General features: G+C 39.6%; 1 protein-coding gene across 1 annotated transcript in view; it reads right to left on the reverse strand.

The window, feature by feature from the left end:
- lcor (ligand dependent nuclear receptor corepressor) overlaps window positions 1-14234 on the reverse strand; it is an 83444-nt gene that overhangs the window by 12094 nt on the left and 57116 nt on the right. The window contains exons 5-6 of the mRNA XM_040027160.1: window positions 8719-9195; window positions 4044-4134 (exon numbers count right to left, since the gene is read on the reverse strand). Of these exons, the coding sequence (XP_039883094.1) occupies window positions 4044-4134; window positions 8719-9195 (568 nt within the window). The remainder of the gene's footprint in view (window positions 1-4043; window positions 4135-8718; window positions 9196-14234) is intronic.

A 14234-nucleotide genomic window follows, 5' to 3' on the forward strand; every position in this document is an offset into this window, starting at 1 on the left:
CCTTGCATGAGAGAGTCAGATGTTAACTAACAGATGCCAGGGTTGGTAAATAGTTGCTGTGATGGAAGTCCTTGTTCTAATCATTATTATTTAAGTATTACTGCCAGCTGCAGTGAAGGTGGAGTAAGTCTGGACCACAGGGCAAGAGCTTCTCTAGAAGGGAAGCTGAATGATATCAAAGACTGTCACAATAGAAACAGGCTAAGCCTTCTGATAAACACGGGACAGGAAGGGCCGACTGGCCTGAACATGACCTCCAAAATTGTTTGAAATATATGAAGAAATAATTAAAAATAATAAACATGCCAAAATGAGCTGCCCAATGTTTGGTTGGTTGTTAACGTACCTGGACGGTGTGCCCAAATAAAGGATACGGAGAACACCAACAGATGCCAAAGAATATTACAGGTATCAGCCACAATCATTGGTTGTCATCAAACTTCAAAGTCCATATGAGTGCACTATCAATTAGAAGCACTATTTGTGGAATGCGAAGAATTGTCCAGATACATTTCAGGATAACAGCAATCCACTGGTAGTGAGGCTCATAGGCCTGGTGCCTCAGGACTTTTGAGACATTTCAATCCTTAGAAGGAAGACCTATCCTCATAGGCTTAAGGTGCTGTTTCTAACTGTGTTTTAATCGTGTTGTGCAAATACTTCACCAAGGTTTACCTGCTGGGCTATAGCCTTGTTTGTCAGCAGGAAATCTGTTGCTATGTTAGGGTAAGAAAAAAAGCATCTGAGTGTCTGTCAGTTTTCACCTAATATTTTTCTGTCATAGTAACCTTGATCGCAATATCATTCATATTAGCAACAAACACAGGTGATCAGACAGGAACCAAGACTATCACAGAGTATTTGGGGTAAAATGAGGAAGCCGTAAACTAAACTAAAACCTGCACACCACTACATCATGCCCAAATTTAACATAACATCTCAGTGCAGCAGTTGCAGTCGCATATGCTCTCTGAATCGAACCTGTTTCAATCCATATTTGACCTACAGTACAGATCAAAGGTTTTCATGAAAATGACCACCGCAATTAGCATGAATTGTTTATTCCTTCCTGACGCACACATGTACACACATGATTCTTAACACGACCTCAAGGAAAATTATGTTCATCAATAGTTAACAGAATGCAATGCAAAGAAAGTTCACTAAGACACTGACAAAGGCTTCTTTTCTGCAGGACAAAGTCATGTTGATATTGCTATTGTAACACTGTTGGGTTGATGAAACAAATCTATATAAACTTACCATTAAACTGATGATAGTTCATTAGAGTAAAATCAATAAGTGAAGAATAAAAGTGGAGAAATGTGGAGAAACTGAATATGGGCACAATCTCTTCAAGACCTGCAGTCCTGTGCTCGGCTTTACAAAGAAAGTGTATTTTCTGTAAAATCAAAAATCTAACTGACTTTAATTCAGCTGAATTCAGTTTTATTTATATAGCGTCAAATCCCAACTGCAGTCGCCTCAAGGCGCTTTATATACGGAGGAAAATTATAACAATCAAACATCCCCCTTTGAACAATCAAATGGCGACAGTGGGAAGGAAAAACTCCCTTTTAATAGGAAGAAAGCTTGAACAGAACCAGGATCAGGAAGTGGCAAACATCTGCCATGACCAGATGGAGGTGTTGGAAAGGACAAAAAACAAAGTTTAAAAGAGAGTCAGAGATTAATAATAACTAATTAATAAATTTATCATCAGAACGATGTAATAATTCATCCAGTTCAAGATCCATTGCAATTCTCGCCCACAAATGAACAAATGTGACCTTTTTCCCATTAGGCTTTCATTGTGGTGAAGTTCGGTTTAATTCTGACCAACACTGCAGGAGGTGGAGTGATTTTTGTGAACTGTAGACAGAGAGATTATGCCTCGCCACAACATAACCTTATGAATCCTTTGGCTGGATGAACGAATAGCATAGTACCGGATATAAACACAAACTCTTTTTATTGTCTACATGATTTAAAATCTTTAACATCTGAGAAAGATTTACTAGATTCTCGATGAAAGAAACACACTTTCTTGATCATCTACATGTTGTAGCTGTGCACTGTCACCTGGGGGCAGTGTCAAAACATGTGGAACAACTATGGACTACTCTTGCGAAGTAGCCTACAGATCAGTGTTTGTGGGCTGCTGTTAGTCCTTTAGCTTAGCCCCTGCCACGGAGAACACAGCAGTCATAACAGACAAAGAGATTTTTGCAGTGGACTGAAACTGAGTGTTAAAAACTGTGCAAAATATTTGCTTTGCTTCTTCTGTGGGCTTCTTTAAATTTCTGATTATTTTTTCACACTTTTTCTCCTTCCTGTTTAAACCTACTTTTCAACCAGTCAGCATTCTTCCTACACAGAGCATCATCACTGTCAGCCTACACGCCATTGCTTTTTTGAAGTACCGCATGCAAGCACGTCTGTGTTGGTTGCATACCCAAAAATCCTGCGTAGCCAAAAAACCTACGCAAAACTGACACATACGTGGTTCCATGAATTACACTTAATGGTGGGGGGAGCAGCAAGACCCCAACAGAGACACAGACCAGGAATCAATGACAACAGTTATGTCACAGAAGGGAGGAGGGCCTGGGGTGGATGTGGGTTGAAAAGTGGCTTGCAGATGTGCAGCAACTGTGGGCAGCTGATGAGTGGAAGGGTGTCAGCTAAGTGCCAGCCAAGGAAAAGTGAATCTGCCAGGCTTAAGGTTGAGCCTGACTCTGTGGCCTAGCTGAACTAACAGTATGGGAGCATCACACAGCTCTTTCTCAGTCACTTTTTATTTATTTAAAAAAGGCACTATTTAGTGATGACAGCCATATCGAGTATGCATAACAAGATCGAGTAGTGCAGTCATAACAAAATCTGATGACCTATAATTTACCTGTTAACAGCTCCCCACTTTCAACCCAAAGTGAATACAGGTTCATAAACTGACAGATCTACTCTGCAGCTCCTTTTCATGAAAATAATCTATTGTGAATGCATGCAGTATATACTGATGGTGCAAATATTGACTGTACAAAACAGAGGAGAGATTATGCTTTTTATTTAGATGTGTTTCATATAGTGGTGAAGGTCTATATTAAATATTGCTATAGGTTGAATAATGAGGCCAGTACAGTTTATTTACAAATAATCTCTATGATCCAAGAGCTCAGTTTGTCTCTCTAAATTTCAGACAGTTTGGGGTCTTTGGGCTCTGTGTGATGTCAATTTCCTAATATTCTGATCTCAGCCAGACAGCTTTGGCTGAGACCGCAGTGTTCCCAAGCATTTGATCTTCCAACCTTCTGTTTGCAGCAGGAGCCAATCAGAAGAAAGCTGGCATAATTGAGAGGAGCTAAAATTTCTTATCTCACATAAGGTGAAATGAGAGCTCATTATATCTGCCACAGAGAGGGTGCTGCACCACAAACTTCCCTGTGATTACTTTGGTTGACAGCCGTTTGCTGGGATTGCTCATAGTTTGTATGGAAGAGACTGACCAGTCTGGAAACACTCGCCACTTACCCTCGGAGCTGCAGTGAAACTTGAAAAATCACGATGGAAACCAGAAACATTTTCTTTAAAAGTAACGTTTTTCTTCATCACTGCAACCCACACATTTCAAAAGATGCTGTTTCACTGCTGGTTGAATAGCTTGTGGGTATTTGCACTAATTTCTACACTGGAGATCATCAACCGGTCACAGAATCCGCACTTTTCCTTAGCACCTGGAGGTTGTCAGATGGTTGCCAACCAGTCTCTAGGCATGTGTGACTGGAGCCTAAAGCCACTTTAGCAGAGATCAAGAAAAAATATGGAGCTGTAATTGAGTTTAATAGGGTTATTTAAGTTAAATCAAATATTCATTAATTAATAAGTATTTGGTAATCAATATGGTTGACAGCCATAAAGAGACTGCCAAGTTTTGTCTGTGAAGTGTAGTGCAAAATTACAACACTGCTTTATTTCCTTCACCAGTGCTGTTTCAGGCAAATAACTGAGCTGCTTTGGTTAAACAGACTAGTTTGCTTTCTTACCCTTTGAGTCCAGGTTTGGGGGTGAAGTTGAGCAAAGCTTTGGGGCTGCCTGCACTGTGGTTCTTCTTTGTGGAGAGGTCTAGGACGCCATCTGAGAATAAACAGAGAGGAGAGAAAAAAAGATTAAACACAACCGACCTCCAGCTCTATTCAATACACTGCTTTTCTTTGGAAAGAGATGTAACCCTTACTGTAAATGTCTGTATATGTCTACAATTACATCCTCGAAGAAACTATTTCAGAGGGAGACAACAGTGTTTTTTTATATTATTTTCTCTATTTCCGATTATTAATTTGTCTGTAATGCAAAACACAAAGTAAAAACAAAGAAAGGAATCCACGTGTGACTGAAATTGAATCTATTAGGATTCCCACATACACAACCACCGAGCATTTGAAAATGTAAAAAGCAGGACAAATTTGTTACCTGCATATGAAATCGTGATATTTTCAGACCTTGCACGATCCATTTTCTTTTAGTATACCATGCATTTATATTTTCTCCTCTTCAGTCCAGTTTGATTTTCACCAGACATGTTTAATGCCCTCCTATAGAAGGTTTTGGATTGCAATCAAGATTTGATTAACCTGAGCAGGAAGGCAGTTGCCATGACGACCATACCATATTCCAGAGTGAATATGAGAAATCACTAAGTATATATGCTATGTGCGTGTGTATATATATATATACATATATATATGTATATATGAAACAGCCAACATTATTTGGAAGGTTGGATGTGTCTTATAAATGAGCCTCTTCACACTGCATATCACGGTTTTGCATTTTATACATTCATAAAATATTCCATCACTGTTTGATCGATCGGCATGAATGTTAAAAGCTTTGGCATCTGCTTGTGTCTGTATATGAAACCACCTGTTTTCCCCCCGTTTTTTTAGTTAAATACCAAAAAAAGAAAAAAAAAGATGTTCTGTGTGCATCAGAACAGGTGGAATCTGTGTGACACTCGCAGTGAAGTCCTGGAAATACTGTGGCTACATGCTGAGTGTGAAATCTCAGTTTATTTGTCAATATGTTTAGTTGACACACACGTGGAGAAAAAACTGATCATCCTATGTAGTGACATAAAGTAAGCAGAAAAAAGTGTAAGCTGGCACATTCTGTTATTTTTTTATTTTATTTTCAAGAAAATCTGTTCATTTTCAAAGCAGAAAATGGTAAAAAAAAAAATGTAATTCTGATCCTTTTAATTACAAAGACAGACTGATTACATGATCATCTATCTATCTATCTATCTATCTATCTATCTATCTATCTATCTATCTATCTATCTATCTATAAACATATCAATCCATCCAGGGGAGCCTTGTCAGGGTCGAGGGGGATCTGGAGCCTATCCCAGCTACCACAGGGCGAGAAGCAGAGTACACCCTGGACAGGTCTCCAGTCTGTCGCAGGGCTAGCACATACAGACAGACAAACGTTCACACTCACATTCACACCTATGGGCAATTTACAGTTACCAATTAACCTAACCCCACTAACTGCATGTCTCTGGACTGTGTGGGGAAGCTGGAAAAGAAATGCCTCGGCCACCCAATCACCGTGCCACCGTGCTACCCATATATAAAAAGAGTCCAGACTGACTGTGACAATTACAGTATGCACACATACTGTAATTATTGCATATGCATATTTTATACAGCATTGGCATGACAAGTTTTTAACAAGGAAGCAAACTCTGTACGTGTACACGTTTTGGCTCCTAAATTAATCTTTAAGAAAATGCACTGAAGTAAGAAAACGCCCAGGGATAACAACCATGATAAATTACACATAACAAGTAACACTAATGAGGTCCTTCTCCAAGCTAATGAACATTTTAATTATCATCGACCTCTACATTAGCATGCCTTGTTTTTACAGGATGCATTGATGGTGGTATTACGAGCTCCCCGTGTTGCTGTATTAAACTGTCATAAGACAAAAAAAAGTTACCCCATCAACATGAATATTTATGCAGCAGTTCTAATCAGATTACGAACTGTTACTCGTATGTTATGATATTAACACCCAGCGAGCGTCAAATGCCGGGCAGATTTTTTTGTTTGAGTGACTCTCAGAAGGTTGTCTAAATTAGTCGGGAATCAAAACAAAAAAACCTGCTGAGAATCTGTACTTTGTTTCAATGTCAGATGGACAGAGTAGGGCTGGGGCTGACAAATAGGAAGACATTAAAACGACTAAGGTTACAAACCCTTCAGATTTCTCTTCTATGTTTCACCCTTAAATGCATTTAATAGCCATTACATTTATTTAAATTGTTACATTAACACTCTGGTCAAAAACATAAGCTTCCAGTAAATTCAGTACAATAATGAATTTCTGACAAACCTTTAAGCAAATGTTAAATTACACTTAGGGTTGTTAAAAAAAAAAGAAGTTCTGATATTTATTGATAAGTAAAATTAGTGTTGAATTAAATACCCATTCACAGCAGTACTGATACCAACAGCGCTGTCTTCACTTCCTTCAGCTGACACCCAACCCCACACAGCACTGCTGGTGACAGACAGGCACAAAAGGCCCTGCCCTCACTAATAGCTGACAAGCAGCACAACTTGCGGAAGCATCTTAAAGACTGAGACAGCGATCTTTATGAGATGTTTCCTGGGGGCAGTAAAGCTCCCATTTCAACAACACAGCTATCATAATTGTTAACCTGGGAGGTGTGCATTGTCCTGTTAGCAGTTTAACTATTAGCACCTGATCACCACATTAGGTGATATGATTAAGGTAGTGGGTTGCACCCAATGATAAAACCATGATGTTTACATTGGAGCTGTCCTACCAGTCTGAAACAGCAATGGGCAGTCTTGATTTAACAGGATAACACAATTCTTTGAGTCCATCCATCCATCCATCCATCCATCTTCATCCGCTTTATCCGGGGCCGGGTCGCGGGGGCAGCAGCCTTCTTTGAGTCTACATAGTATTATGCCAGATTGTCAGATTGAAACTGAGAAAAGTCTGCCAGCAAGTAGACAGAGACAGCGCAGCATAATGTACCGACTCTATTTGATTAGCAATGACATACGTTGCCAAGTCACCACAAGCACAGGAAATAAGCATCAACAATGGAAGGGAGCGACCAACGTTTTCCTAGGTGTCTACACCGAGTTTGAAATTCTAGTATTATGGCAATCCTAATTACACATGTGCATGCTCACGATAAACATGGACACAGTTTCAAATGATGCTGTCAATGTATTTAAAAGTAATCAAAGTGAGCCAAAAGACTGCGCTAAGACATTTTTTTCTTTATTACTAGTAGTAGTATTGGCTCTTCGATAATGATACCTTGATAAGTATTAGAGACAATTTTCTATTTTAATATTAAGATATTTTGCTGATGACATTTGGTGCGTAATCAGCAGACTAGGTAAAAACGTGTTCTGTGGACATGTAATGCTCTAATAGCGGCACAATTAGCTAGCACAGATATTAATGGATAAAAAAAGTGATGCACCTTTAAATGAAAACATGATTTTCTCTGTAGAATTCATGCCTGCCGTGTGCTTCAGCTGACAATCAGCCATCACACAGATGTAACATAACACTGATTAGTGAAGCAAATAAAATGTGTCTCTTTTTCTTCTCCGGAAATTACATTTGCTGTGTAACTGAAACGATTCCTGAGCCCACATTGAGTCAGAATCACTTTAAAAGGCGTTTCTTGTTTGTGCGCGTGGGAGAGAGAGATAGCTCGTGACCATGAGGTGGATCTAAATGCCTACGTCTCTTTGTTGTAAAAATTAAGTAAGCTTACTGTAAGCAGATTCTAAAAAAGCTGGTATTAAAGTGGATCATCGGTCACACTGTGAGGGTTGAGGCAGTGAGCTGTTGGTTCACCCCAGCAGCCTGCTCGCTGATCAAACTGCAGACACCCTGCTGGGTCAGTTTGATTAAACAGAGATTGAGCCCTGAGCTACAATTCCAGACTTGGTAAAGCGCTGCACGTGCAGGCTTGATTCGAAGCATGTCTTTTCAGAGATCACGGTCAGGAAAACCGTGTGCACACTTTTAAAGTTGAAGATGAACAATTATTCGCAGCAAGTGACGACAACTAAAAATGAATTGATGTGAATCTGATGTGCAAGTCTGCTTCAAATGTTTGCTGTCAGTGTGAGAAATGAGAACATTAATCATGGACCTGAGCCAGGCAATCAACCCAGTGTGTGGTTAATACTTTGGGAAAGACTAGAACAAACACAAAGTGTCATACTTATTAGTTAAAATTTGAAATGTGTTTTTACATTTATTTTTTTTCACATTTCCGCTCTATTTTCATTATCTACATATCTACATTTTAATTATTTTAATAACGGCAGCCAACTCTAAATTTGAATTACCAGTGCACTAATAAAGAATTATACATTAATTACAATTTTTGTTTAAACACTCTTGTCTGATTCTTTTTGTCGTCTGTGCACACTGGTATTAAATATGGAGCAGGAAGTATTTTTGCACAGCAGACCTGCCTGTTTAAAACAAACACTGAGCCAAATTTGTGGCTTTCATATTTTTGGTTGATAAAAGCCACAAAAAAAACCCCCAAAAGCCCACATGTTGGTTAGAAACGTGTGTGTGTGTGTGTGTGTGTGTGTGTGTGTGTGTGTGTGTGTGTGTGTGTGTGTGCGTTGCTCTCACCCTGCTGGCTGGGCTCTGGATCAGCCTGGTTCTTCTTAACGGTGAGGTCCAACGGGCCGTCCTGGTCGGCCATGAGAAGCTTGCTGAGGACGGGATTCTGTGCAGAGGCAGCAGCCGTACCTCCTCCTCCTCCCCCACCATTACTGGCTCCCGTACTGTTGCTGCTGTGGGTGCAGGCGAGTGCTGAGGCAGCAGCAGCGGAGGTGGGGCTGAAGCATTGTCCCGGGGTCGGGGATGGAGAGGAGGAGGCAGATGATGGAGGAGAGTTTGGCGCAGCCAGTGGCCCGGGCGGAGAGCTGGGGGCCGGGGCCAGAGACACCGCTTTTGGCAGGCTTTGGTCCTTCATGGTGCCGTTGGGCAGGGGCGGGTCGTCCTGAGTAGTTTTTGAGGTATATTCAGCAGCGAACTGGCGGATCATTCGCTGCATGATCTCACGAGCCACTAGAGGAATGTGAGGGTCTGAGAAACTTGGGAGGTCTGGAGAGGAACAAAACAGGAGAGCAAACATGTTAGCGTCCCGTCCTCCAGGAGTCTGCTCAGCCGATGCTGCTCTCAGCAGCTTATTTATACCATTTCATCCGAAAATGTAATCCTGATGCTTTGCTCAAATAATCACTTGGAATAAGGGCTTAAACCTGCCTATTGATGTTGGAAACACCATGATATCAGTTTGTGCAACAGATTACTGCTTGCCATTATTCAGCTGGGGCTTCCATAACAATTCCCTTCCCCAGGATTCCTTCTTGTTTTCAGTCTTACGCTCCGCACTATGTCATCTCTAAACACTGTATTTCAGAGCAGTTTGTCCAGGATTTGATCTTGCAGCAGTGTGTTCACTTGAATATATTTGCGCAGGCAAACAGCCCACATGGTGCAGACACCACAGCCTCTCTATTCACAATACCAACAAGTATTTGATCTGTCACTTTGACAACAACATAAAATCAGCAGTTTTTATTTTTTGTGTAGTTTTTCATCAAACCCATATTTTGAATGATTTGGATTTTCAGCATTGTTTAACATTTGCTCTTTTTCTCCATTTTAGATCAAAACTGAATATTTTTGCGTTTTCTGATTTTAGATAAAATTAGCAATCTGAAGATATTGGTTGGAGCTCCTACAATCTTTATACATAATAATAATCTTCAAACATAATGTGTGAAAATACAAAATGCAGTGTTTAAATTATTAGTTCATTTATTAAAATGAAAAAAAAAATTGATCCCATCCCAATTTCTTAGTTTAGATGGAACAGCACAATCACCATGACAAGTTTTTACTTTACTTACTACAAAGTATTCTGCAAATGTTCCAGGTTTGGCAAATAGGAGGAATAATTTAATATTCTGAAAATCTGAAGCAACATTTATCCCACAGACAACAACTCCTATCATCTACAACTTTACAACTGTGTTTGACAAAAATTAGTCAAATTGTACTTAAGGGTAGTCGAAATTATTACATGCTTTGGTTTCACCTCCTGTTACTGGTTTCTGTAAGATTAAGCAACACTAAATCAAACTAAATCATCTGCTTGAGTTTCTTTTTGTTTCATAAATAAGGGCATTTTGGCTTCCACATTATTTAAAAATACAAAAATACTTGAGACACGAGTAAAAAATAAATAAATAAAAAAATCCAGGTAGTGAAAGAAACTAGAAACAGAAGTCATATTTCTACCATATTAGTTTCTCATCATTGGCTCCATGTTAAATTTAGAACTGAATGTCCTGAGAGATCAGTCCCGTCACATCTTAAAGAACAAATAGTACCACATTATCCCAACACAGCACTTCTCCCTCCTCTCCTGGCAGCCTGGATACTTTTGGGATTAGGCTTCAAACTTTCCTTTTTGATAATGCTCATTGGCCCTTAGTTGTGCTGGGGACTTCCCATGGTGCACTGGGCATTCCTTGTCCACTTTTATGTCAGTACTGCTTATTATTAAATTTTGTCTTGTTTCTATCATAGGTTTTGTTTTTGCACTTGTTTCTCTTTGCCCTCTTCTCTCTTGCTTTTCCTCACACCAAGCCAGGGAAGGTGGCTACTGCCTGGTCATGTCAGAAGTCCTGACTTCTGTTAAAAGGGAGTTCTTCCCTACTGTCGCCCAATGCTTGCTCATAGGGGGTTAATTTGATTGCCTAGCGGTTTCTTTCTAATATTGCAGGGTCTTTATGTTTCAATATAAAGCATCTTGAGGGCAGTTTCACTGTAAATTGACACTTTATATGAAATTAAACTGATTAAGAAAAATGACAGTTTCAAAGTCCAGCAAATATCAGAAGAGCAATTAGGGGGAAAAAACCCAACGATTTCATAATTGAACTTTCTGTGACCTCCTGCTCCTGTAACCAAACAAATCCACATCAAACACTGGTCACTGATCTCGCTGGTTAATACACACTCAACAAAGCAGTGACAATGACAACACTCGTTTGTTATTAAATCCATTAATCTGGCATTGTCCCAGATAAGTCAGCTCTACTTACTCCTTATAAGCAAAAAGTATACATTATTATGCAGATAAATTCACGCATGCCACTGAGTCAGAGCCCAAATCCTTCAAACAATACATTAGCCCAAAAAATGTAATCCTGAAGCTGTGCTGAAATAATCCAGAAATCACATGCACCGTACATACAAGATACACAACTACTAATCCTGCCTATTGAGAAAGGCACCAGTATAGCCATTGCCAGCCATTCATCAGATATTTGCTTTTTCAAAATCTAACCCTAATTTGTACAAGATGATTTTTAACCCCCTGCACTGTGTGATCCAAATAAAAAAGCAGCAATTGCTGCACCCTGACATCTTGGTTGGGCTCTGGTAAAAGATATCAGTGAGCTGAGGTTATCAGCTGTTGATACACTAAAGACTACAAACATGGCTCCACTACTTCAGTGCAAAGGATGATACACCCATATTAGCTTTTTAAAAACAGTTTTTGACAGAACAAACATTCTGGTAAACACTTTGATCTTACATTTTAATTCTTAGGTTTTTATATTGATACGAGCTGCAAGGCTTTATAAGTGAAGCCACTGTACAGCTGTTTACCTAAACGTGACTAATGCCCAGGTCAATTAACTCAACATATTTTCATTCTTACATACAGCTCTGCTGTGTAAGTTCTAGTTTGGAGTGCAAATGCTAAACATTGTTGGAGTGGCATGAGAGTGGGTTCATGGTAACGATCCGTGAACATTTACATCCACCGAGAGCTTCAAGGTCAACTTCTTGATTGGTTGACAAAAAGCCTTAGAAGTTAGTGTGCGGTGTATATGGTCAACGTAGATTAAGTACTGCATAAGGACTTAAAACATCATGTCACATCTGACCTCTGACCTCTCCTTCAACATCAACAGATTGATCTGAAGGTCAAAGTGATAATAATGGTATACAGAGGTATACACTATATTACTTTTTTAAAATACATTTTTGTGACTAAAGACTTAAACAAATTTCACCAAACAATGAAATGAATGCAACACATGCAGTAAATCCACATAAATAACAACAATAATTACAGACAAAATTAAGTTAAGTGTATTACATTGATTTCAACAGAGCAAATAAAAAAACTTCAAAAAAAACCTTCCTGCACTACAAAGTCCTTAAAGTACATTTAAAAAGAAGAAACTATCTACAAACACAACACTAATCCTTTAAAGGTACATACTGCCCTGAGAGCAAGCTACTCGGGTGGAGGTTTGCGCTCTCAGAGCGCTGCATGTTGTTGCTAAACATTATTTTCTCTCATGATACAAAATGACCACAGGCGCTGTCAGATCAGTGATTCTGTGCCTAACCGTGCTTGTGGATCTGTTACTGTATGAATGACTGTGTGTGTGTGTGTGTGTGTGTGTGTGTGTGTGTGCGCGCGCGCCACATCATGCCTATGCCTGTGGGACTGTTTTTCTGTCTAAATATAGCAGCTCCACAGGCATCTCTCCCTGTGTGAGTGAAGCCAGATTGATTGAGGCTGGGCACTGACTTGACAAACATCTGTTTCCTTCCTCCTGGAAAAAAAATTAAAAATACAACAGCTACAGTCTCCACCAGACTCAGTTCACCTCCGTCACAAAGCATCCACCTGCCTCAGGACAGAACATGATGTCTTCTTAATAAAAAGGGGATTTATGGCAACTCAGCAAATATGCAGATATTCATACTGATGCACCAAAGCTGATCATTTTAGGGTCTTTACCTTACAATACTAAGCAGCTTGAGGCAAGCTTGAAGCTTGTTGTCTACAGTTTCTTCATGTTTTTTTATGTTATAGGGGAAATGCGCATTAATTAAACCGAGCACTTAAGTCCATCATAGAAATATACCGGCTATATAGTAACGGTCATCTGGAGTCCCTGACAGGTGAACAGCCAACTTAAATGTAAAATCACGGCTCGACTTCAATGCTTGATTCAACTTGTTTTAAGAATTTTTGGTCAACTAAAAAAAATTTAAGTTACAATTGAATATAGATATTAGTATTTCTGACAGCTGCAGCAGAGGGAAAATGTCCCAGCTGGCCGGCCAGCTGGGAGTCAAACTAGGAAATGCTAAAGGAATTTTTGGCCATGTGATGTGGGTCCAAATTGTTTATCCAATGGCTCGACCCCGATATGCTTCAGTTAATTTTTAGCAGATCATTCAGCGTGACTCCATTCACAACTGAAGACACAATACCACCGGGCAGTGAACAGAGTTCAAAGAAAGTGTAAGACAACAGCACTACAGCAGTAATTCCTGTTTGTAGAGAGAGAGAGAGAAAGAGTGAAGAAATAAGAAAGTCTCTGATTGGACTGAGAGACTAACTGCGTGACCAAAGCGCTCCGCAGATATGGATCAGTTAATTTGATGGAGGTAGTCCAAGTATTGATGAAATCATGTCCACTTCTGGTTTGACATTAAACCTGTAAGACTGGTGCTGGGGCGAACATTTAGCTCAATGGGAACAGGGGAATAATAGCGCATACATAATGCCAGATATGCCCTAATGCATAATAAGTGACTTAAATCAGATGTGAGGAAAGAGTCAAATTGAAAATGTAAGAAACAGGGATTCTTGCAACAGTGCCTTTTACAGGAAATGACAGAGGAGGCCGGCTTAACATGTGTCAGATAATGAAGCTCTCAAAGGTAACAAAAAGCACAAAACATTTCACGAGGATTTTAACAGATATTCCATTTAAGCAGCAGCAACTCTACGTTCACACTGCAGTATCAAGTGTCACACCTCAAATATTTGGCATCGTGTTGACAAAGATTTGACAACAAAAAGGCTGCATTAATTTTATTATCTGTGAAAAATATGATCTGCGCTGTCTCCCTTGAAGTGTGAACAAAGAATATTTAACCTTTTAAATGCTAAATACCTGAGATCTGTTTTTAGAAAAAATACATATTCACTCCTCATAAAGCTGTGTTCTTTGTACGTGAAAGTTTGCGCTGTGACTTTTCTGAGATTAACCGAAGCGCTTGAACTCCTCAACTGTCGGGCACCTCGACATTTT

The sequence above is a fragment of the Simochromis diagramma genome, unplaced genomic scaffold (assembly GCF_900408965.1).
Source record: "Simochromis diagramma unplaced genomic scaffold, fSimDia1.1 OVJJ01000362.1, whole genome shotgun sequence".
NCBI lineage: Eukaryota > Metazoa > Chordata > Actinopteri > Cichliformes > Cichlidae > Simochromis > Simochromis diagramma.